At 48.6% G+C, this 24,479-nt stretch overlaps 1 protein-coding gene across 4 annotated transcripts in view; it reads left to right on the top strand.

Moving 5' to 3' along the window:
* The window catches only part of IFT88 (intraflagellar transport 88), a 2,010,164-nt gene that overhangs the window by 86,679 nt on the left and 1,899,006 nt on the right, over positions 1-24,479 (top strand). For all 4 annotated transcript variants that reach the window (XM_069640006.1, XM_069640003.1, XM_069640005.1 and 1 more), the window contains one exon: positions 8,689-8,751. In XM_069640006.1, coding sequence (XP_069496107.1) covers positions 8,689-8,751 — 63 coding nt within the window. The remainder of the gene's footprint in view (positions 1-8,688; positions 8,752-24,479) is intronic.

Below are 24,479 nucleotides of genomic sequence, written 5' to 3'. Positions count from 1 at the left end.
TGCAGGTCCCAATAAGGGAAGGGGCGACTTGAGCCTTGTCCCCATTCGAAAGATACTTAACAACGGAATCAGGAAATGATCACCTGGTGGGCACAATTTATAGATTGGCAAAGCAAGGGGAGAATCTGGGGACGAAAAGGTATATGCAGAGCTGGAAAACGTCGGTAGGTCACCCAATAAAAGAGGAGGAATGGGAGAAATGGTGGGGTCGTATACCTAAGTTTACAAGATTCCTCCAAACTCAAGAAATCTGGGTGGAAATAATGATTCAATGGCACCTAACCCTGGTTAGGATAAATACAATCTATGGCTCAGCCTCTAAGATGTGTTGGAGAGATTGTGGCATGGAGGGATCCTGGAGTCATATTTGGTGGGAATATACGCAAATCCAGGGATATTGGGGAGCCATCATGGAAGCGATTGAACTAGCACTGGGGATAAGGTGTGGGGTTAATAAGGCCCTTGTGCTTCTGGGATTGGGGTCCGGTCCGAGTGATTCCCTCACCAAAGCAGAGTGTAAAGTGTCTGTGATATTGATGATGGCCGGTGCATTGGCCCTGGCACAAAAGTGGAAGTTGAAGGACCCTCCATTGGAACATGAATGGGTGGCCAAGGTGTGGAATTTTGTGGCCCTAGAGTGGGTGTCCTACTCGTTCCAAGGAGATCAACAGGGTTTTCGGGCGGACTGGGCATTGGTATTGGAATACCTTCAAGAAGGAGCAAGAGGAGCTTGGTGCCCGAGACGAATGAGACATTTGGGCAATAGGTACTGATTATGGCATCAGAACACCATACAAGAAAGACATTGGGGAGGAAATGTTTTGGACAACGTGAGGTGTGGTAGATGCTGGAATCTGGAGCTGTACAGAACGAGCAATCTGCAAGTTCATGTTCGGACCCGGGGGAGGGCGAGGAGAGGTGGCTTGTTTATTTTGTAGTTTGAAGAAAATATTATTAAAAATGTACATGGAAAAAAAGGAACAAGCGGATAGCTATACCCCAGGAAATGTCTGCTAAGAATCGAACAGGGCGCTGCAACTTAGGGTTTGGAAATGTTGGTGATCTACAGTTGGGGAACGTTAAGGAAAATCAGTATTGCCATAGTTGGACCAAAGAGAGGGCTTGCGGTAACCTGTCTTGGACTCCTTTAGCACTGTAATACTTTTTGTTTTTACAAAAAGGTCTGGGATCCATTCTACAGAGAATGAACTCAGCCAAATAACCTGTTCTGTGGGAAAGTGCTGTAAGGGTGCAGAAGTACGAGTCTTGACACAGTTGTGGTAAAGTGGCTGGCATAGACTTTTATTTGTGAACAAACGTAAAAGAAAAGTCTATCTTGTCCTATTTACTATGAGGGGTTGCCCTACATCAACAAAAACACTAAGGACCCAGTCAGGATATCCGTAAAGTAAATGTCCACCGCCCTGTGTCTAAACCTATTTCCGTCCTAACAAAACACTGGATGTCCTTTTAACCCAGCAGGAGGCCCCTCTCACTCTGGATACAGACACCAAGGCATAGTTCTTGTGCAAAGAATATCTGGTTAAATGTTTTTGCTTGTATGTTCAAACCAATAAAAAAACACTATTCCTCAAACTCCTGGGAGGAACCTCTTCCTTGAATCTTGTTCCCACTTGTGAACGTAATACAGTTCCTCAAATCTTCTGGGGGAATCCTATTCCTCTGTCCGTTTTAAACAAAAAACGGTTCTCCTCCCATCTCGAGGGAACCTCTCTCTTGAGTTTCTAAACCTTAAAACAAAACACAGTTCACCCTTCTCCTGGAGCGCAAAACACAGTTCACCCTTCTCCTGGAGCGAACCTTTTTTCGTAAGCATACACTGTTCCCTATCTTCAGGAGGGAGGGTAAAGCTTTTCCCAAAGGAAACGCACAGTTCTCCAGTCCCCTGGAGGGTAGCTCTTTTCCTGTCTTTTGAACAAAATGAACCTTTCCAGTCTTTTATCAGGTCTGGTTCACTAACCTGCCGGACTTGACTTCTCAACCTTTAGACTTTTAGAGCTTTGTTGCTGGTTTCCTGTTTTATTTCTCCTTTTCTAGTCTGGGTCTCCCCTCATACTGGCTGTATTTATCTCTGCACTTTTGAGGGCTTTCAACCCTTAGATATCCATTTGGTCCCAGACCCTGCTGCACACTTGCAGGGCTTCCCCGCTTGTACTGCTTCTGCAGGCTTTCCTTCCCTCCTTTACTTCGCGTCCACCTGGACAAACCTGATTTACTCTCCATTCAGACCCTATCCCTAGCTTGAGTACTCTCTTTGTTATCCCTCTGTGATCTTTGCGGTGGGTTTATCTGCTTTACAAAGTTCTTGTCACTCTGTGAAATGCTAATGTCATTCCCTTGATCTCCCCGGGATCGATTTACATAGTTTACAAAGTTTGTATCAAATATAATGCCACTTATATCCCCTTGTGCTCTTCAGGATATGTTTGTGTGGGTTTTCAGCTTCTCCAGCTCCCTCGATGCCATAGCCACCAGATCAACCCTTTCCCTACCTTGGGGAATCCTTGGGCAGTCTCTGGTAATTTCTTGTGACGGAGCAGAGCTTCTCTGCAGTTGCCGCGCTCTGCATTCTCCTCGTGGTTCCGCTGCTCCGGATTCTCCCTCGTGTCTCCTGCTGCCCACACCTTTTACCGTATTTAGCTCCAGCTCCCTCAATGCCCGAGCCACCGGATCAACCCTTTCCCTACCCTTTGGAATCCTTTGGCAGTCTGTGGTAACTTCGTGTGACGGAGCAGAGCTTCTCTGCAGTTTCTGCGCTCTGCATTCTCCTCGTGGTTCCGCTGCTCCGGATTCTCCCTCGTGTCTCCATCTGCCCACACCTTTCTTTTTGCTCTGCTTCTGCCTGTCTGGCTGCTTTCCTTCTTGCTGCTGGCCAGGCCCCCTCGCCTGGACCTCTCTGGTCGCCACAACTCTCTGCATCCCGGCTCTCGGCCTTTGGGTCCCCTGCTACGGGACGAGTGTCTTGTTTCGTGTTCCTCCAGGGCTGGTTCGAAAGACCATTAAGTCCTTCCTCCCTTTTTTCCATTAGGGCTGACTCTAGACAGCTGTACCATGTGTGTTGGTTCCACAGTGAGCCTGTGCCTCCTTGTTCAATCATCTTCGTCTCAGTATTCGCTTGCATTGAGCTTGGGTAAGTCTCCCTCTACCTCGTCTCACTCTTCTCAAGGATACCCTCTGCTTTAATATAACATATAGTGGTATGGGGAACCCGAGGCACCTGAATGGGGGATGAGGTGAGTGGGGACACCAAAGAGGTAAATGGATAACTTATTTTCCCAGGGACATCATCACTGGTCCCATGAAGGTTTCTCCCCTCATGCGATCCACCCGCTGAATGCCACCTCCAGGGGAAGTATCGAGTAGCGGCCTCATCTCCCTGGGTTCATGCAATGGGGTGCCCCACATGGAAAAGGTGACAATACCCTGGGATTCTTCACAATGCCCACGCTGAGGGTCTACAACCACGTTTTATCTCACTGTACCTTTCGCAGAGGAGAAATATTAATTTGCATATGAGTCTGGTCCCACCCACTTCGGCAGCCAACACAACGAAATGCTAGGCAATTGTTCTATAAACAAGAGTACCAACAGCAACCCTAGACATGTGTTTCGGCCTAGTCTGGTCTCATCAGTGAGGTGAAGCTCGACCTCTCTAAGCACAGTAAGCAAGGGTTCCATGTCTGAATTACCCTGGGTAACTTAGGGTGAAACCCCCAAGGTCCAGAAAATGTAAAAAAAGGTCTGGGAGTCCCTCTACCAATAACGAACACAGCCAAATAACCTGTGCTGTGCGAAGGTGCCCATTTTTATGTACAACTTATTGTTTTTAGTTTATCTCCCTTATAACCCATAGGGGTTACTCATACCGCTTCTTATAAAGTTTAATAAAGGTTTAAGCTTCTACTTCTATTTGCGTTCTATTGGTCCTACACCACAATGTACTTACCTGAAGGATGCCGGAATAAAATTGGACGAGTCATCCAAGATGGCCATAGTCTCTTTAAAGCCTTACACTTCCCAGCCAAATTGATGATGTGAGGGAAAAGACAACTAATATATTTAAACATGAAGCAGTACATTTTTGCTTCCAATCCAATTCTAGGATGATTACCCATACAGAAGAAGGAAGACCACCGGCAGATGCATTAATATATAATGATGAAAGTTGCCCTCTAAAAATGCTAGTTTTTACCTGATTAAACCAAGAAATGCATTAAAAGGAAAATTGAAACTATGATTAAGGATACATTACACATCCTACAAACTACATTCCATAAACAAATCCCCCTCATGAAGCTGTTCAATCAGGGAACCATGTGTTGGGGTTGTTCAGGGAAGAAAAGTATTGGAGAAAGTAAGAAATGTTGTTATATTCATAAGAAGAACTCAGATTGTCGTGCATTGATGAAATTAAAAAACATCGTTCTTTAAGTCAAGAACATTTATAAAAATGTAAATCAATTCAACAATAAAGAGGGAAGGCAACATAAGAGGGTAGTCTGCTCTTTGGTCACGCGAGAAAATTCTGGCTGTAAAGGAAAATCTAATGGTATTGTGGGAGACTGTTTGCTGGCTCATGAGCAACGATTAAAGAAGTAAATTGTATTGTGGGAAATGTCGTTTTTTCCTGTCTCATTAGCAACTACAGAAGAAGTGCATTGTCTTGTGGGAAACATTAGTTTGATGCAGCTTTTAAAAACTACCTGTATGAGAATTGGGGCCACAAAAAACTATGAAGAGAAGTCACTGAAGAGACACCACACATTTTGATGTCCGAAAAGAGAGACCCCAAAAGAACGAAAAGAAACTGATGAAAACATCTATTAGTGTTGCTACCCCCTGGTGGCATACATGGGACTGTAAAATGTAAAGAACAGTATAAAATCCAGAGACTTGGCTGAAAACAAAACTAAAATATACTGTTACAAACAAGAAAGAGGATCTGTCTCTTTAAACAGAGCCCTCCATTTAGCTGAGACGAGGCAACTGAAATACAAGCACATGTAGAGGCGAGGCAGAGAGATGCGCATTCAGCAGGGGAAGCCCCCTGGCAGTGTAACACCTGAGAGAGTTGGAGCCAAGGAGCCTGCGACTTTCGGAACTGCTCTGAGATCGAGAGCAAAGCGCTGGATGCCAGCGTCCATATGGACAGAGAAACCAAGGAGAAGAGGGCAGTGCCATGACCACAATGCCTTTGTGTTGGGCAGTGCGCCCATACAACAACATGTAAATGAATACGCTACAAAGTCAGCGAAGCGTCCGGATGCCCGCACTGTTACCTGGGCGCGCAGAGAGAGAGCACCGAGAGTGGGACACCAGAGAAAGTATGAAGTCTGAGAAGGCGAACAACCAATGAGAACCTGAGTGAGCACAAGCCCCAGAGATGTTCTGCCAGAGAATCCAAGCTAGCGAGGAGAACGGGAGAACAGGGAGGCAGTTGGAGAATCATTATGTATGAGGAACTCGTCTCAGTGAAATTTCCGAGCAATGAAATTAAAGTCCATGATATTGAACTGTAACAATTAGAGAGAGCGAATCCCGATAAAAGCTGCAAAAGAGAATACTAGCAATGGGACACATATACCCTGGGAAGAGGGGAGAGTAGCACATATGGTAAGAGGCAGAGGCTGTAAACCAGAAGGTGAATGTCAATGTTAACTTTGTAGGAAGAAAGAAAAGAGAAGGAAGAGAACTTTTACTTGTATCTCTATTTTTATTTTATTTGTAATTTTCATTCTAAATTTTCAATGCATGTTGTGACATCATTTATCTTGAGGTGATTGATTTTACTTTCTTTATGTGCATTTATAATTTGTATAAATATGATAAATAAGTAGGTAAAGGTTTGTATTTAACCAAATGCTAATGCATTTTAAAAAAAAAAGAATTCTATGAAGGGAAGGCAAGTGAAGCACATAAGCGAGAAGACATACAAACTAAGCCAACGCAGGAAGGAGAGGGGAAACATTAACTACAAAGAAAACATACTACAGCTAAGAATGTATATGCTACAGAAGTATAAAATGCACATCACTGTGGATAGATATATAGATATATATTCCTGATGCCGGACGAGCACCTTAGTTATTGTTAGACAGAATCCTGTGCAGTTCCCTTAGGGAGCACTACAGGAGATTAGGACTACAGGTGAGAACAATAAATCCCCTTTGGTATCAGTCTGTACCACAAAGATTTAGTTGGTAGCTGTGGCTGAGCAGTCAGACTTATCTCAAGAGGGAGATGAGCAGTATTTAGGGTTAGGGTTTACACAATAGGCCTACAGTACTATGGCACAAGGAAACACTGACCAAAGCTTTGTATTAAAAAGTATATATATATTTATTTTATACACTTCTAATAAAACACATGTATCACAGTCATCAAGCAAGTTAAAATAAGTCAAAGGAAAAATATACACACTCCCTAGTTAAATTGTAGACCAAGTGAACCAGAGTGAAAACTGAGCAAAACGGCACAGTGAAAACCACACACAAGGGATACTCTAGCAATTTCTCACCAGGGAGGGAAAGCACAAGTTATATAGAAATAGCTTCTTACACACCCTAGCAACACTTCCCATAAGTTTGTGAACCAGGTAAAGCAAGACAGTGCATCAGTATAGGAAATACTTAAATGAAAACCGAATGGCATTTCACAAGGTTTAAAAAGGGGAAGAAAGGGGTAGTTATAAGAAGTAGGTGCACCAACACAGTTCTAGTTGAGAATCAATCTAAGGAAGGCAGTTCTAACAAATGTAGCCAGAGTCAGTAGGCCTGTGCCAGAGTCAGTGGTACAGGGCAAAGGCCCAGGAGCAAAGTTTTCTTGTAGCTGCAGTCAGGTCTTTGGTTAACGATTTTGAAAAGGTGGATGCAGAAGGTGAAAGACAATGTTAAGAGAGAGGGGCGGCCAACCCAACAGGTAGGTAAAGGATTTAAAACACCTTTAGTGGTACCGCGAAGAAAGGGCGCCCTGATGGAACAATGTACCTTTAAAATGAAGAAGTGGCTCCTGCGGTGGCGGTTGTTCCTGGTAGTTCCTGCAGTTCGGGGGATCCAGCAGAGGAAGAGAGGCTCTCGTCGTGGAGGAAGGTTCGAGTTACTGCACTACCCAGGGATGAAACCAGCCGCGGTGCTGCTCGACGAATAAAAGGTACGCTCCTTTAAATCGTGGTCCGGGTGGACTGGTGCTTGGCTATCCGGCCTCCAAGTACAGGGTACTGGTGATTCGACCAAGGCAGGTCCGGGAAGGCGATTGGCAAACTGGTTGGCCCCACCAGCTCAAGGAAAGAAGGCTCTTGCAGATGAAGATCTTCTCTCGTCATGTGGAGAAAAGTGGTGAGACGCTGCAGCAGGGCTTCACCGGTGGTTCAGTCGCTGCAGATGTCTTTGGCTTCTCTGCTCTTCGGCTTCTTAGTTCCAGTGGCAACGTCTTGCTCTTCCAGTCCTCAGGACCCTGCTTTTATGCAAAAAGATCCCCATTCATACAGCCTAGCTGTCATTCACACAGTGGAGTGGCCATCTTGGCGGGAGACCCTCCAGCCTATCAGGATAGAGTGCGACATGGGTTGCTGAGGCAACCCTGTCCAGGGGTCCTACTCCCCCTCCCACACAATGGACCCACCCCAGACTCAGTGGTGCCGAAAGGAGGGCTTCTTGGCAGAAGCCCGCCAAACGGACGAACTAAGGATCCCCGACCTGGGTTAGGAGTTTAGAGAAAGACACGAGAAAGAAGTTATATTAAAGTTCTGGTAAATAAAACCTACCAAGTAAAGTTAATATTAAAATGCACCGGCGGTATGTTAGAGGCTGTCAGAAAATGTTGTAGCCTCGAACAATGGGAAAATCCCATAGGAAAATATTCACGGTCGAATATTTATGGTAGTAACCACTGCCACCAGCCAGAAACTTTCGAGATAGGGACTGTACGGTACCCTCTCGAAAATGAACATAAGGGAAAAACTATTAACCCTTTCCAGTACCTCCATAGTAAGATGGGTTTTACTGGTTTAGTTCATAGAAATTGACTAGTAAAGTCAATTGGGACTTTACATGCCCTGGGAGACAGTAGTCAGTCCCAGTCCCAGTCCCAGTAGTCAGAGTCTATGTTTGGGGGTCGCTACGAAACCCCTGTGTCACTGCACGGAGGGTGCTGTGTAACACATGTGAATAAAGATGGTTCCTATGGGGATGAGAAAATCCCATAGACATTAAACACAAAAATAGCCTAGAACACACATAGCAAAAATGCCTAAGAGTGGGAAAAAGAGTCTCACTCTTAGCAGGAGAAAAGAAACAAACCCTTCAAATCCAGCAAAGCTGCTGGGGGACTCTATAGGTAGGGGAAATTAGCCATTAAATGAGAATTCTCCTTAACAGTTATTTACATAGGCTGGGAACAACAACACAGCAGTAGAGAAAGTCGAGCCTTTTTCTTATCATTTAAAAACAAACGATTGGAAATGTCTATAACGTGTCTGTGTCCTTATTCTGACCCTCCACAATGTTGGAAATAAATAAATATTGTTTGAGCCCCTGAAAATGGTAACATGGCAGATGCTTAATATGAAATCCCAGTTAAATCTTTACCAGGTAATTGTAACTGTCCAGAAAGGATGGTTACTGAATTAAAACGTTTGTATTTGCGTTCATAACGTTTTTATTATTGTAGGATTTGGAAAATGATACAGCGTTTCAGCAGGCTGTGAAAACTAGTCATGGAAGAAGACCACCTGTAAGTATTTCTGTAACTATCAGATACAATAAAATGTTGCAATTCTTGGGACATGTTATAATCGTGATGTGCGCCTATGGCATGCTTTGCTGATCAGTTTGTGTGCCTTATTTGATTGACTTTAAATTTGGAGGAAAATATAGGGTTTCTAATTGCGAAGCATCCCTGATTTGATGGCCTTTTCCTTTAATTATTTTACTTGATTTATTTGACAAAAACAAGAGGACATTGAATGGTGTTCTTTCGTTGATTAGCTTCCGGCCATTGCTTCATAGGATAGTTGTATGGGCTCTGGCCAAATTATCATGGTCTCAGTGCGATGAACTACTGGTTGATCAGAGAGTTGAACACTCCATCACTTACTGTCTTGAAGGCCATTTGTGGTCTGATGTCCCTAAGGTTGATCAGGTTCAGACCAGTGTCTCAAAGTGATTTTTTTACCCCACTGCCCACCAACTTTCCCTCTAATTATTTTCGCTTTGAGCAGCAGTACAATATTTGTGTGCATGTTCTACTTGGCTGTGGGCGGAACCCAGATCACTCTTGACCTGTGAGTAATCTTAGTGAATGAGGTACCACTTCCCATAAATATGAATTCATATTTCACGGAGCAACTGAGGCTGTGGTAGGAAGGTGGGAGGAGGAGGGTGGAAGGTTAATCCACCAACAAGATGTTATAAAACATTGGGCCACATCTTTCATTTTACTACAAGGTTTTTCATTTGTATTGTGGTTAAATAGCCACAGGACCTAAAAACTGTTCAATACTTTGGAATCTGCCATTGTACTTGATAGCGTTTTCCTCGCAACAGACAAGAACTTCATAATTATTTAATGCATACTTCTGCACAGGTTCACAGGAATGATATGTGGTTATGACAACATTACATGCTAAATGTCGGAGCCACCAGGAAGGCACCAGTAGGTAAAAAAGCACTTTATAGAGTGTACATGTACCAGTTACTTGCAGTTAGCCATGGAGCACACCCACCGGCCACCCTTCATCATATTAAGCTCAGGCTCAAATTAAATTGATACAGAATTCATGCTTTATTGCACATCCTACATTCCCCTGAGTTGTCACTCACTCAGACACCAGAAATGTATCACCATGCATTGATGAACAGCTTGATCACTTGCACACAGCACTTCATGCATCTAACTCTAAAGCCTGGTACAACAAACCATCCTTCTTTCAAAGTACAAAACGGAGTCATTCACACCACCTGCCTCACCTGCCTCTGCAATCGGTTTGACCTTGGGTATGCATGTCCAGTGCAAAGGCAGTCTAAAAAGCAGGATAAACAACCTGGAGCAAGATGGCAAGAAAGCACCAGACAGAAACACATTGGCACATAAACATATCACATAGTGTTCACACACAGGGCAAAGGCAGCCTAAAATCCAATGCTCAAAAGTGGATGCAAGTTTAGAGGTGTTGCTAGGGGAGGGGCTAGGGGGCTATAGCCCTGGGTCTTTCGGTTGTAGCCCTGGATAGAAGCTCAGGGGACACAACCAAAAGGCTAGCTAGCCCCGGGCCCTGACAGTCCCGACATTAGCATAGCCCCGGATCTTTTCCAGACCTAGCAACACTGATAGATTGTTCACACACCCACTTGTGCATGTTGAGCACAGTAGACACCCCACAAATAGAGGAATTGCCTTGATTCAACTCAGATGACATGAAACCCGACACAAAAGTCTCAAATACCAAGAGAGTGAAGGACAAGTAAGCAGAACTGAATGGAAAACAAGCAACTTAACCAAGTGGATAACACCAGAACCCACATTTACAGGTTGCCAGCAAGGGGACCCGTCTGTGGTTTATCGAAGGCTTCTAACACAAAATCAACAAGGTAGGCTGACCATGTATCCACCACACAGTGACAATCCAAGCAAAATTCATGGTATGCAAAAACACACGCCTTAGAATATTGGGGCCTCCTGTGAACAAACTTCTAAAAGCCGCATGCAACTACACAAGACAATGAGCACCTTCACATCCATGCCAAGGCACCCTAAAAAGCTCAAGAGGATACAAATCTAACTCTGAGGAGATAGAGCCAAAACCACCTTTGGATATTGAGCAGAGATCACACCCCACAAATACAGGTGGTCCCTTGATCAAACTCTGGGAGCACCTAAGGTACAACATAGTCATTGATATTACATAGTGCACGCTGTGAAAAGTACCTCTGCTTAGGCTGTAAATGCACTATTCAATACTCCATAGCCCTTTATGAACAGATGTAGATATTTATAACATAGCCAGACCCACAAACCCAGTATCTCGCAATACATGTATAGCAGGTTAGCTGAGATGATGAGGTTCTTCCTCTGATTATATAGCAGTCTTGCTGAGAGTTAGACCATGGTCCCAATAAAAGAATAGCAGCCCTTCCTAAAGGTGATTGTAACTTCACATACTTCCCACCATTCCAATCAATCCTTATCCTCCTCTGCTGAGCCCCCCCCCCCACACACACACACTCACAATCACTCTCCACTTTGAAAGCAAGAACAATTGGCTTGTTAATGCGTGCTGCCTTTCGGAATCACAGTAGGAAGACACCACTGATCAGCTTATAATATCTCATTACTGCTCAAAATAGACCCACCTCTAATTTACAAAGTGTCTCCTCTCATTCCTTCCACTCAACTTGTTTGTGCTGCAAGGTTGCGGCAAAGCCGGCCTGACGTCCATATCACCTGACAAAACTGTAGCAGGACAGCCTTTCTAAAGATCTCTTTTGGATCAATTTAAGACACTGCTGCTGTTTGGCAGCAGTGCTTTCCTGCTCATATCTACTATCTTGTGAACATGCTTGTTGATTTAAAGAGCACCTCAGACTAACTTCAAGGCGCATCTACAAGTGGCAGATACAGTAGGGGAGAGGCAGCAATATGACACTGCTGGGAAGGACCACACAGCTGGGAAGGATCTGAGAAATTATGGATTGGCCTAGAAAGTCTTTTGCTTTTCATGCAAATATATAATTTACCTTTGTGCAGCCTTGCTAACAAGTTCGTGTTGGGTTTTGTTTGTATGGGCGTGAATCCATGAGCATTCTCTGCATTTCTCAGAAGAGCAGACAATTGTCCGAATCAATATTTAGGTTCAAGATCCTACGCCTCTGTTTACACTGCAATTTTCTTTACATTCCTCAGGACCTAGCCAATAGACCAGAGTAAGAAATATTAGTACAAGCAATGCTTACTGTGGAATATATTGTTCAAAGAAAGGTCACAAATACAAAAACCTTTATTTTCTGTCAGCAAGTTTATCCTAACTTATGCTAAATGTAGTACATTTACTTGAATGTTCATGAAATATTGCTTCATTGCCGATTTATTGCTTAGGGGCTGGAAAAATGAAAACCTACAGCCTAGTACTTATTAGTTGCCCCTAATCCTTAGATCTGATTGGTGACTGCTCTCTGTGGCTAAATTTATGTAAGTTAAATCTCATGGGTGTGAATTCACCAACATGTCACGGTTAGCAGAAGTGACACTGTGGGCCAAATGACATCATAGAAAGTGACTACATAGTTACATTTGATCCTGATAGCATTGCAGAAAGTGTCATAGGAGCCACAACCTTGATGTTTAAAAGCTAAAGTATGCATTGCGAATAATTCGATAAATGGCTGCTGTTGCAGACAAGGTATTTTAGTTACCAGTCATATGGGAACTAAGATGCTGCCTTGATAGTAGAGCACCCACCAATCATAGGTCAAGGAATCATCTTTAATATTCTAGTGAAACTATGCAATGCAGGATACTGCCATCAATGCCCTACCATGCCACTTCTTAGTATCATTTGTAAGGTACAACGTTGCATGCTCCGGTGCTTCCAAAATATGGCAAGTGCAGTGTCCTGTATCCAAGTCCTGCCATTGTCTGCCACTTATAGACTTGCGTGCCAGGAAGAGTCATCAAATGTAAGGTACAGCTTCACATTTTCCTGTGTTTGCTTTATATGCCAAGTGCAGCACAAAATGCTCCTGTAGTGCCCTTTTATGATTGCTAATGAATAGTTCCTGATGGCCCAAATGTGCAGATAATGAGTCCTAATCAGATATGTGTTTTTTTTTTTTTAAACTTTGGTTTTATTGGCATTTTAAAGAATATAACAAGCAGGCTACATATGTAATCACCAATCGTTCACGATGCACTTGCCCAGCAAACTCCCCCCCCACCCACCCTCCCGCCCCCCCCTTCAAACCCCCCTCCCCCCACCCCTCGTTTTACCAACTCGAACCATGACATAGGGAGATTTGGACTTTTCTTTTGCGTCCATTACTTGGTAGTGAGTGTGAGCGTCGGCGTTTTTTGGTGGCCGATGGCCGGCCGAATGTCCCCGGGCCGTGGGCGCCCATTCCGTCCATAAGGTCCCTGGTACTTTTTGGTACAGTCTTTCGGCTTAGTCCCCCCGAGCCCCGCTCGGCCCCCCCTCAGGCTTCAGTGCACATCCCATCCCCAGGCCTCCCTTACCCCCTGCCAATTTTCAAGGAATGACCCAGAATCATTGTTCACCATGGCCGTTAGTTTGTCCATTAGAAACAAGTTTTTCAATTTCTTTAGCCAGTCAGCCTTGGACGGGGTCTCCGGGCTCTTCCAATTCTGTGCCAATGCCACTCTCCCCGCCCGTAGCATCGTTTCCCACATTCTGGGGTACCTGTAGAGGTCCGAGGTCTCTGGCGGGAGGCCCAACAGCACCGTCAGGGGGTCCTGGGGAAGCAGTTCCTCTGTGACCTCAGCCATCCAGCCCCTCACCTCTGCCCAGTATGCCTGCACCTTCGGGCAGTGCCACCACATGTGGCCTCGTGAGCCCCTCTGGCCGCAGCCCCTCGGGCAGTCGGGGGACACCGCCGTAAACATTTTAGACAGTTTCACAGGGTCCCTGTGCCATCCCTGCAGAATCTTAAAGTTATGTTCCATATCTGCCGTGTACAAATTACCGTGAAAAGCAATTTTGAAGATCCTTGCCCAAGCGTCTTCCGAAATCACCTCTCCTGCGAGATCGTTCCAATATGAGCGAAAGCCCCTCCGTTCTACCAAATTCACAGTGTTGAGGATTCTATACATTCCGGAGACGGCTCCCTTTCTAGAGGTCGCCATATCAAGGAACTTCTCAAAGGGGGTCAACTGCCTCCTCAAGTTCTCTCCCCATGATTGGTCGCCGAGGATTCCCTTCAAGCGTAGATACTCAAACACGGAAAGAGACCCCCGCCCAATGGCGTCCCTTAGGTCCTCATAGGGCAGGAATTCCCCCTCCCGGAATAGCTGTCCCACCCATTCCAGACCCGAATCAGACCATGCCTGTGCCTTGGAAAAACCCCTGTTTCCTAATCTGAACGGGTGTCCCCAGAGAGAGGACATTGGAGATGGCCACGTCGTCAGGTGCGCCGTCTGGGGGCCCTCCCTCCAGACTGCCCAAAGGACGCCCAAGGTGGGATGGGATTTCAATCTGTTCGGGATGAACCTGTGTGGCGCCCAGAGAAGATCACGTACCTTGAGGGGGTGAGCGTCCATGTCCTCCAGGTAAGACCAGTAGGTGCCCATCCCCTCCCTCATGTGCTCCAGGAGGACTCGCAACTGGGCGGCTCGGAAATAGAGCTGGAAGTCAGGCAAGCCGAACCCCCCCTCCTCCCTCGGCAGGGTCAAGACCGCCCTCGCAGTCCTCGGGGTCCTACCCTGCCAGATAAACTCTCGGACCGCCTTCTGTAGTGTCCTCATGAGGTGGTCGGGAATGTTGGATGGGAGAGAGGTAAAGAGATACAGTAGGCGCGGTAGCACGTTCATCTTTACTGCCGTCATGCGGCCGTACCAAGACAAGATCATAGAGCTCCACCTCCTGAGGTCCCTAGTAATGCTAGCCAGGGCCGGTTCATAGTTAGCGGGGGACAATTGGGATAAGTCTCTGGTGAGGAGGACTCCCAGGTAGCGTATGGAAACCCTGCCCACTGTGATCCCATGAAATATTCCCACGGGGTCCAGAGCCGGGTCGTTTACCCGCATGGGGAGAAGGACCGATTTGGAAGCGTTAATCTTTAGCCCCGAGAAGTGCCCAAATGCGTTCACCAGGGACAGGAGGGGGGGGGGTGGGAGGCGCCGGGGTCCACCAGGTACGCCAGGATGTCATCGGCGAACAAGGAGAGCTTGAATTCCACCTCCCCCCTCATTATCCCTCTGATCCCCGGGTGCGACCTCACCGCTATGGCCAGGGGTTCCATCGTAAGGATATACAACAGGGGGGACAGTGGACAACCCTGTCTCGTGCCCCGTGAGAGGAAGAAGGGGTCAGACAGCCTGCCATTCACTTGTACCCTGGCCTTCGGAGCTCTATAAAGAGCCGTCACCCAACCCCTGATGTGTGCACCGAATCCCATTCTCTGGAGGAGTAGCTCCATATATCGCCATTCGACCCGGTCGAACGCTTTCTCCGAGTCCAGAGAGAGGAGGCTCGCGTCAAGGTCGGAGTTCTGGGCGTGGTGGATCAAGTTTATAGTTTTACGGATGTTGTCCGAGCCTTGCCTGCCCCTTACAAACCCCACCTGGTCCCCATGGATCAGTGCCGGCAGAATCTTCTCCATCCGTTTCCCAATGATTTTGGCAAGGACCTTGACATCGATGTTTAGTAGGGATATAGGGCGATATGAGGAACATTCAGTGGGGTCTTTACCTTCCTTGGGAAGGACGACAATTATGGCCTCCATCATGGAGTCCGGGAGGGTCCCCCCCTCTAATACTGCATTGAAAACTTTTACTAAGTGTGGGGCCAGAGTAGAGCGGTACCGTTTATAGAAGGACACTGTGAAGCCATCTTCCCCGGGGGAGGTCCCCGCCTTCATCCCACTAATAGCGTTACCCACCTCCTCCTCGGTCACCTGCCCCTCCAGTCCCTCGGCCATCTCCCCGGACAGGGCCGGTATCCGGACCGAGTTGAGAAACCCCTCTATCTCCTCGTCCCGCCCGTCATATTCCGAGGTATAGAGTTTTTCATAATATCTCCGGAAGGCCTCTCCTATGTGGGGAGTGTCATAGCCCGTGGTCCCCTCCTCGCTCCTCACTGCCTTTATCATTCTTTCCCTCTGGACCTCCCTCAGTTTCCAGGCTAGGATTCTGTCCGCTTTGTCCCCCTTTTCGTAATACTTCTGCTTGACCAGTTGGAGGCTCCGCTCCATTTTGTGTAGGAGGAGGTCTCGCAGCTGGAGCCGATAATCGGTTAGCGATTCGAGCCGACCTTGATCCGAGGGGGCCGCTCGGGGCCCCACCGGTTGGAGTTGGGCAATTTTCCCCCTCAGGGCTTTCTCCTGGGCTTCCCTCCCTCTTTTGGCCTGAGCGCTCATTTTGATGAGAAAGCCCCTTAATGTGGCCTTGAAGGCGTCCCATAGGGTGTGTGGGCCCACCTCGCCATTGTCATTAAATTCAAAGAATTCCGTAATAGCCTCTAGCACCTCCTGGGCACGGACCTCATCCCTCAGCAGGGAATCGTTACATCTCCATCTCCCTCTGCGGTCGCTTAGCCAGCCTCTTGCAATGGTGGTTCGAACCAGGTCGTGGTCCGACCATGGGACGGGGTCGACCTTGTGGCCCGAGACGTATGGGTGCAGGGACTCGTCCACCAGGATGTAGTCAATTCTAGAAAAGGACGAGTGGGTGGACGAATAATATGTGTAGGAAGGTGTACCCGTTCCGGGGGAGGGGAGTGTGTCCACCAAGCCCAGCTCTGTGTTAACCTTCCGGAAGGACCGGGCCATGTGGACATCCGTGGGCCTGGAGAGCTGAGGGCCAACACGCCTTCTGTCTGAGTCGGGGTCGATTATCATGTTGAAATCGCCTCCCACCACCAACCCCCCCGGACAAAGAGCTTGAGTTTCTCCGCCACTCGCTCCCAAAACTGGGCCTGGCCCTCATTTGGACCGTAAATCCCCGCCAGGGTGAGCGGGGAGCCCTGCAGGGATCCTCGCACCAGCAGGTATCGGCCTTCCGGGTCCTTCACTATTTCCTCTTTTACAAAGCCCACGTTTCTCCCCAGTAGGATGGCCACCCCCCTCTTCTTGGCCCTGTGGGACGCACAGAACACCTCTCCTATACCCCCCCCCCTCATCGTGGGTTCCTTCCCTCTTGCCCAGTGAGTCTCTTGCAGGAAGAGGATATCAAGACCAGCCCTTCTGAATTCTCTAGAGACCAGGGACCTCTTCGTGGGGGTGTTCAGGCCCCGTACATTGAGAGTGCCCACCCCCAGGGCCGGCAGACCCTCAGCCGTCATCTAGCGGCTCCACTCTCCGTGTCGGCTCACCTACACCACCCTTGTTTGGATACTCCCATGGTTGAATCCTTTGCACCCCCCCCTCCCCACCCCTTCCGGAGGGCCTGTAACTATTCCCCAACTGCCCCCCGGACCCCTCCCAAACTGAAACCCCCCAACTCCCGCGTTGACCCCCTCCCCCCTCCCCGGCGTCCTGCCAAATTGTCCCGCCATATCTGGCTTTTGGCCGAACCACCAGCCCGCTCCCCTGGCCGGGCCGATCATTTTGGAAGCTGTTCCTCCTGAGCCCCCCGGGCCCCCCAGGGCCCCACCCCTTTAATACATCCCATATACTTGCTGTTCGTCGGGGCGTAGTAATCGGTACAACCACATGCACCGAACTGTGCTGTCCCAACCTGTGTGCAGCGATCCCTTTCCTAGACATCCGGGTCTCTCCCCTCCCCGTCTTTAGCCGGTGATGGCGTATTCATTTTTCTGAACTTTCGTGCGCCGGTTCGCCTCCTCCTTTCCCCCGACGGGCCGGGTCCACTAGGTCCTGCCCTCTCCGGCCCCAACGGGCCCCTCCGGTCATTCGTGTCCGTCGCATATTCCAGCAGGGCTCCCCGGATGTCCTCTTCCGTGACCAGGGTAGTTCTTTGGCCCATGTATTCAAAAGTCAGGGAGAAGGGGTAGCCCCATCTGTATCGCACTCCCTTCTCCTTGAGTAACTGCGTGAGCGGGCGCCACATTCTCCGCTTGGCTAGCGTGTAGGCGGAAAGGTCTTGGACTATTGAGACCTGGGCATTGTTGTAGGTGATATTTCTGGCCTTCCTGGCTTCCTCCAGCACCTTCGTTTTTTCCGAATAGTAGTGGAACCGGACCAGTATCGACCGGGGGCCCCCCGGTCTGCCCCCCGCCCTATGCACCCTGTCGAACATAGGTTCTGTGGTCATCTCTTCGGCGAATAGGAGGGTGATGATGTCCCGCACTGCTCTGATGACGTCCCTCTCTGTCTCTCCTTCCAACTCCGGCACCCCGAAGATTCTGAGGTTATTCCTTCTCTCCCTATTCTCAAAATCGTCCATCTGTCGGGCTCTCTCCTCTTCTCTCTTTTCCAGGGCCTCCAGCCTCACCTTAAATTGTATGTCTTGGGTCACTGATGAGGATTGATTGGACTCAACCTGGAGTAGTCTGTCCTCGACCTTTTCCACCCTCTGGTCCATTTTCTCGAGTTTCTGGGCTATGTCAGAGCGCATGTCCCTGATTTCTTGTAGGATCGAGGCGAAGCCCCTCTCCATAGCTGACGGGGGGGGGGCCGCATCCTCCGGCTGGGCCATGGTTCTTTTGAGGCCCAAACCGTTGTTGCCCCTATTGGCTTCTTGAAAGCGGTACCCCTGCAAAGTCTCTCTCCAACTCATCCGGTGTATGACCCGAGGGCAGGGGGTCCGCCTTTTGCGCCCCCTTCGGGGGGGGGGAGGGGAGGCCTCCTCGGCACGGGCCGCAGGCGCTTCCGTGAGATGGGCCCCGCACCGGGGAGAAAGCTTCACCTCACTGAGGGCGGGCACACGCCCCACCGTCTCCCGGCGGGGGCCTCACACCCTATATCGAGGTCACTGTGGCCAGCCGGGGCCCGCCCTTGCTTTTTTTTTAAATTTTTTTTTTTTTTTTTTTTAATTTTTTTTTTCCCTCCGGGGGGGGGGGTCGTGGAAGCGGCCGATCCTTGGGGCCCTCGACGGGGGGGTTGCAGCTCCTGTCCCCCTTACACTTAGGACTGATCCCCACAGTGGGGGGGGATCCTTCCGGGCGGGCACTCGCCCCACCGTCCCTCAGCGGGGGCCACTCACCCGGGTAGTAGCTTGAGGCAGGAGGGGGGCCGGTGCTCGAGCGCGCCCCCTCACCTTCGATCCCCGGCTCGAATCCACGGACTCCCCCTGGGGGCCCGCTCCCGCCGCCCGCGGATCCACGGCCTCGACGGGGGAGGAGGGGCCCGTCCTCCGCAGCGGCCGGGCCTGAAGGCGCGAGAGGGACTCCGGCGCACCCCGACGGGGGTTCGCTCTGGGACCGCGTCGTCCCGTCTCCGCTCCCCGTTCCCAGCGCTGGTCACCGGCTCCAGTCGGGGCTGGCTTGGACTCCGCCCGCCCCTCGCCGCGTGTCGTCCGGAGAAACGCCGGAAAGCTGCGCTGCCCTGCTGGTTCTGCGGCGGGGCGGGCCGCGTATCTCGCCTTCCCGCGGCTCACGCGGGACTCGATCTCGGGCCCCCCGGGGTCTGCCGACTCCGTTCTTTCGCTGCGGGGGTGCCCGGGGGGTCAGCCGGCCGGAAAATGCAGGTGGGGCTCCGGGGGGTCTCAGGGGGGGGTTCAATACCCTCTGACAGACCGGATCCGGCGGGAGCGATGCGATCAGGCAGCCATTGCCTGTGCGCCCCCTGGTGGCCTCCCAGATATGTGTTTTAATATGTTTGAATTGGTATCAACTTGGAGTTTGGTCCAATTAGACCGTGCTAAATACAATACTATGCATAGAAAAAACCGACAAACACTTGTGCATGTGTTTCACCAGTTTTCAGGCTTTTTCCAGGATAGTACAAATCAATATATTTGAAACTAACAATTGTACGAAATCAAAATTCTACTATTCTTATCCGTGCTACTCATTGTATATTCATAAAAGTGAAAATGTGTGGTTTTGTTTGTGACATGGCCAAGCGTTGTTCCTTATACAAGACCACACAGTTTCACGAATATGCACCAAATTTTGCATAGTTACCTGTTGGGATCCTCTGGACATTACTGGCTACATGGCATTTGGACACCCCCACCTCTTTCCCTGGATGTCGGCACCTTCAAACATGAGATGATTGCCTGAAATTGGCGAAACATCAATGTGGTCGTAGAAGGAACGGTCCTCAACCCTAGAATGCACAGTTTCTGGGACATTTGCACCAAATTGAATTGCACCACGCCAAGGTGAGGGAACAGGTGGGGAGGGAGCAAAGCAGGTCCCAGTACGCAGCAGCACACCAACTTGTCTCCCCCCAACATCTGCTGCAGAGTATGTCAACCAGCCACACACACCCATTCTCAGTGCACTTTGCTTCAGAGTGCAAAGCACATCAAGCGATAAGCGAATCGGAACAGAGACCTATAGTATAATTGTTTTTCAACAATTTATTAGAGTGTTGTCATGTCTGTCCACAGAACTCGTTCGGAGAACAGGTACATTTTGCTAGTTTATAAATTGTTCTCATGCCATAATATAAGAGTATGTAAGGAAGCAGGTGGAAGAGAAAGGTAGGGAGAAAAGACGAAAAAAAAGATACATGTTAATCCAATCTTTAGTATGTTTGAACTAATTAGTTGCAACAGTTAGTATAACAAAACTCTCGTATACCATGGATGTAAAATTGATATATTGATCAGTTAAAGCATGTTTCAAATTGAAGCTTGTTTTAGGAGGGCTTTCGAAAATCTACTAATTTCTAGCCAAACACCTTTGAACTCTGGCTTGTTGTCAGAATCCGTCTGGGTTTTGCCCGCGTAGTGTAGGCGACAAATTCTGCCTAACAAAATAACCCTGTGTACGGATGATACCAATACCCAGGGATTTATTATTATATATAGTGATTATATTATTTTATCTCAACCTCTCTATAACATCCTAGACCCGGAGAGGACCACACTGCTGAAACAAGTAGGCAGACGCCAGACTGAACAGGCTCTAGCATATTGCCTGGATCCTAGGCACGACACGAGAAGGAACATTAAAGAAGGGGAGAAGATAAGAACCAGCGCCTAGAAACACCCCAAACTGCAGGAATACAGCCCTAAGGCCCTAAGGCCCCGGGGCCGGAACAATAACATAAAATATCCAAAAAGGAGATGCGAACCCCTTCCTCCCCAGGCAACAAAAGCACAGAAGGTCAGAACCGGGAAGGGTGAGACGGATTGGACCCCACAGTGGAGTCACAGGGCACCCACCAAGGAGGTGGGAGAATCGAGTGCTGTGAAGAACAAGAAAGGAGGACACAGCCAGATCTTGGCTCTGGAGTGGGGAAAACCCAAGGACACACTAAGGAAGCCTTGAAAGCCCACCAGGACAAAAAGGGCAGCACAGTGAAGGGAGGAGCAGGAATCTCCCACAGAGCGGAGGGGAAGGGAAGCACAGACTAGACAACGCCGTTCTGGACTTTAAATCCGGCAGAATACCCAACCGGATAACACACGTCAAAGGAGACAATAACCAAGGGCCTCAATGTCCACCAAAGCGAAAGGCTGACCTGTGAAAACAGGCCCATCCATAGTGGAATCCAGAGAACAGGCCAAGGGGGAGCCCGGACAGTTCTACAGACCGGAGACACGTGGAGCCAGAGGAAAGCACGGCCAGATGTCAAAGCAGGACTTTAGCTGCAAAATGCTCTCTCTCCAAAATACCTTGGCTAAGACCTTCCAGGAGCAGTTCCAACTCATGAGAACAGATCTTAACGTGGCGCTGGGGGAGATGAGACATGAGATAGGCCAACTATGGGAACGAACAGACCTGCTTGAAAGGGGCCTACAAGAAGTGGACAAAGAGGCCTTGGTGAACTGTTAAGCGATAGAGTGCCTAAATGTGGCAACCCAAAGCATAGAATCACAGTGCTTGGAGAATAGGTCATGGTGGGTCAATATAAGAATAAAGAGACTCCAGGAAACAATAGCTAAAGGACCTGAAGGGGCAGTGCAGAAGATCTTCGTGGATCTATTGGGAGGAGAGGACCTGGAAACAGTGGAACTGGATCGGATACATAGGGCGGGAAGGCTGAACGCCAAGGGCCGCAACGGCAGACCACGGGATGTCCTAGTGGCGTTCGCCAGATTTGGGCAAAAGGAAGCGGTCCTCAGGGCAGCGAGGCAGCAAGAACCGGTGCAGTACAAGGGGCGGGAAATAGCACTATTTCAGGACCTGGCGAGCAGTATGTTTATTTATTTTTATTTATTTGTTTCTATAGCACTGCAGCCCACAGGCATCGGGGCGCATTCCAAGTAGACAAGGACAAGACATAATACTAATGATAATGATGATAATGATGTGTTATTTATATAGCACCTTAATCCAAAGCGCTTTACAGAGCACATATTTACATACAATATCAGCCAAATCAGCCAGTCTCCAGTGGATGCGCGGTGAGTAAAGTGCTTACTTAGGCCACTCCGGGCCTTCTCCATTTTGTTGGTGCCCCCCCAGGCCCCTTGTAGCCCCTGCTACCATTAACTCCCTCCCCACACCCCCTTCCTGGTTGCATCCCCTCCCGCCTCCCGACCTGCCTTCCCTCGCTCTGATTGGCCCTCTGGACCATCTTTTGCAGGGCCTAGTTGCTGCTGCATGTGCACCTGCATGCAGTCTCGAGTGGATGTGTGGTGAGTAAAGTGCTTACTTAGGCCACTCCGGGCCTTCTCCATTTTGTTGGTGCCCCCCCCCCCCCCAGGCCCCTTGCAGCCCCTGCTACCGTCCACTCCCTCCCCACACCCCCTTCCTGGTTGCATCCCCTCCCGCCTCTCGACCCGCCTTCCTCCGCTCTGATTGGTCCTCTCGACCTTCATCTCCGGTCTTCCCAGGGCAGCCCTCTACCCCTGCGGCTAAGGGCCCCAAGGCCAAGGGCGGCACCAACAGAGGCGGCTCCAGGAAGTGTCAGCAGGTGTCCGCAGGAGTAAGCCAGTGGCCAGGCGTCAACCATCACCCACAAGGACCAGTAAGGTAGTGGCCATAGGCCAGGAGCAGAGCAACCACTCTACACTAGAATCCATGCAACTTAGAAACCCACTTTAAGTAAGGTGACTACACCATACTACATCTCTCACCCTCTTCCACAAACTTAGTCACAATCCAAACTTAGCCTTCAAACTGCACTGTGTGGTATTAGACTGCATTGTATAATATTTAATTTGCACTGCTAGGCCTCTCTCCCACTTTACAGGTCTCTCAAATCTAGCTGGGGTTCTGTCTCCAATTGCACTGTGATATTAGACTGCATTTTATGATGTCTAGACTGCTAAGCCACTGCTCTGTATAGACCTATTCAGATCGCTCAAGTCTAGCTGGAGGTTTTTGTCTCAATATTGCATTATAGGATACTCATATTGCATTGATAGGCCTCTCTCCCACTACAAAGGTTTACCAAGTTTAGCTGGGGATCTGTCTCTAAATTGCACTGTATGATACTCAAATTGCACTGATAGGCCTCTCTCATCCTATACAGGCCTCTCAAATCCAATAGGGTTCCCTTGACAAACTGCATTGTAAGATACTCAGATTGCATTGATAGGCCTCTCTCCCACTATGCAGGTCTCTCAAGTTCAGCTGGGGTTCTGTCTCCAAATTGCACTGTATGATACTCTGATTGCATTGATAGGCCTTTCTCCCACTATACAGGTCTATCAAGTTTAACTGGGGCTCTGTCTCCAAATTGCACTGCATGATACTAAGATTGCATTGATAGGCCTCTCTCCCACTATACAGGTCTCTCGTTTAGTAGGGTTCTGTCTCCAAATTACATTGTGTGATACTCAGACTGCATTAATAGACCTGTCTCTCAAACCTAGCAGGGCTTCGATGCCCTGACTACATCAAGGAAGTAAGTCCTAGCTGCGCCCCTCAAAGTCACTCCGCAACCGGTGCATGTCCCTCCTAAACATACAGGGCTAGCGCACCGCAGTGAACCACGTTCAGGGAGATGGAGCCCCCGTTAAAACTCAACTATATAACTATACAACCCTTAACTCAACCCTCAGCCACACCAAGACAGCGACTGACTGAATAGTCAACATCATCAGCTGGAAATACCACCTACAGACAAAGACTAAAACCGGTAGCGGACAGCATCCACACCAAGTACTACTAGGACTAAACAACTCAGAATCGTACAATGCCGCGCAAACGACCCACCCTGAGGGAAAGAAGAGAAGAAAGAACAAACACTCCGGAACTGCAACTAAGAACCACAACAACAGAACACACCCCCACAGACAGGATCAAAAATCGGACCAACACTGAGAGAAGAGACAAATCCCTCTACCTAACTCCATACCTCGTTGAGACCTGCTCACCAGACCGAACCAACGCAGCGCCAGAAGCAACAACATTAAACATCCTAACAAAATCACGAAGAAGAAGGACGAACCCCACCAGAAACAACAAACACACGACTGAAGCGATAACACCTTACATCACCAAAGCAAGAAGAACTCCCAATCAACAACCACAACCCCTGGAAGATGAACCCGATGAAAACAAAAACCCTAGACAAAACTTAGAAGAACTATTCGAGGACGCCTACAACCCGAAACCTACACCAACAAGATCAGAAGACGACCCTAACAAGAAAAGCCAAACTAAACTACACCTCCAAACTCCACTGCAATCTAATAAATACAAGATCCATGTCAAAACACTCTACAGAGATCTTTGACCTACTCGACGACAATGGCATTAACATCGT

Source organism: Ambystoma mexicanum, chromosome 7q, assembly GCF_040938575.1.
Source record: "Ambystoma mexicanum isolate Mex_15411 chromosome 7q, UKY_AmexF1_1, whole genome shotgun sequence".
In the NCBI taxonomy this organism is placed as follows: domain Eukaryota; kingdom Metazoa; phylum Chordata; class Amphibia; order Caudata; family Ambystomatidae; genus Ambystoma; species Ambystoma mexicanum.
This window is presented reverse-complemented; position numbering and strand designations above follow the sequence as displayed.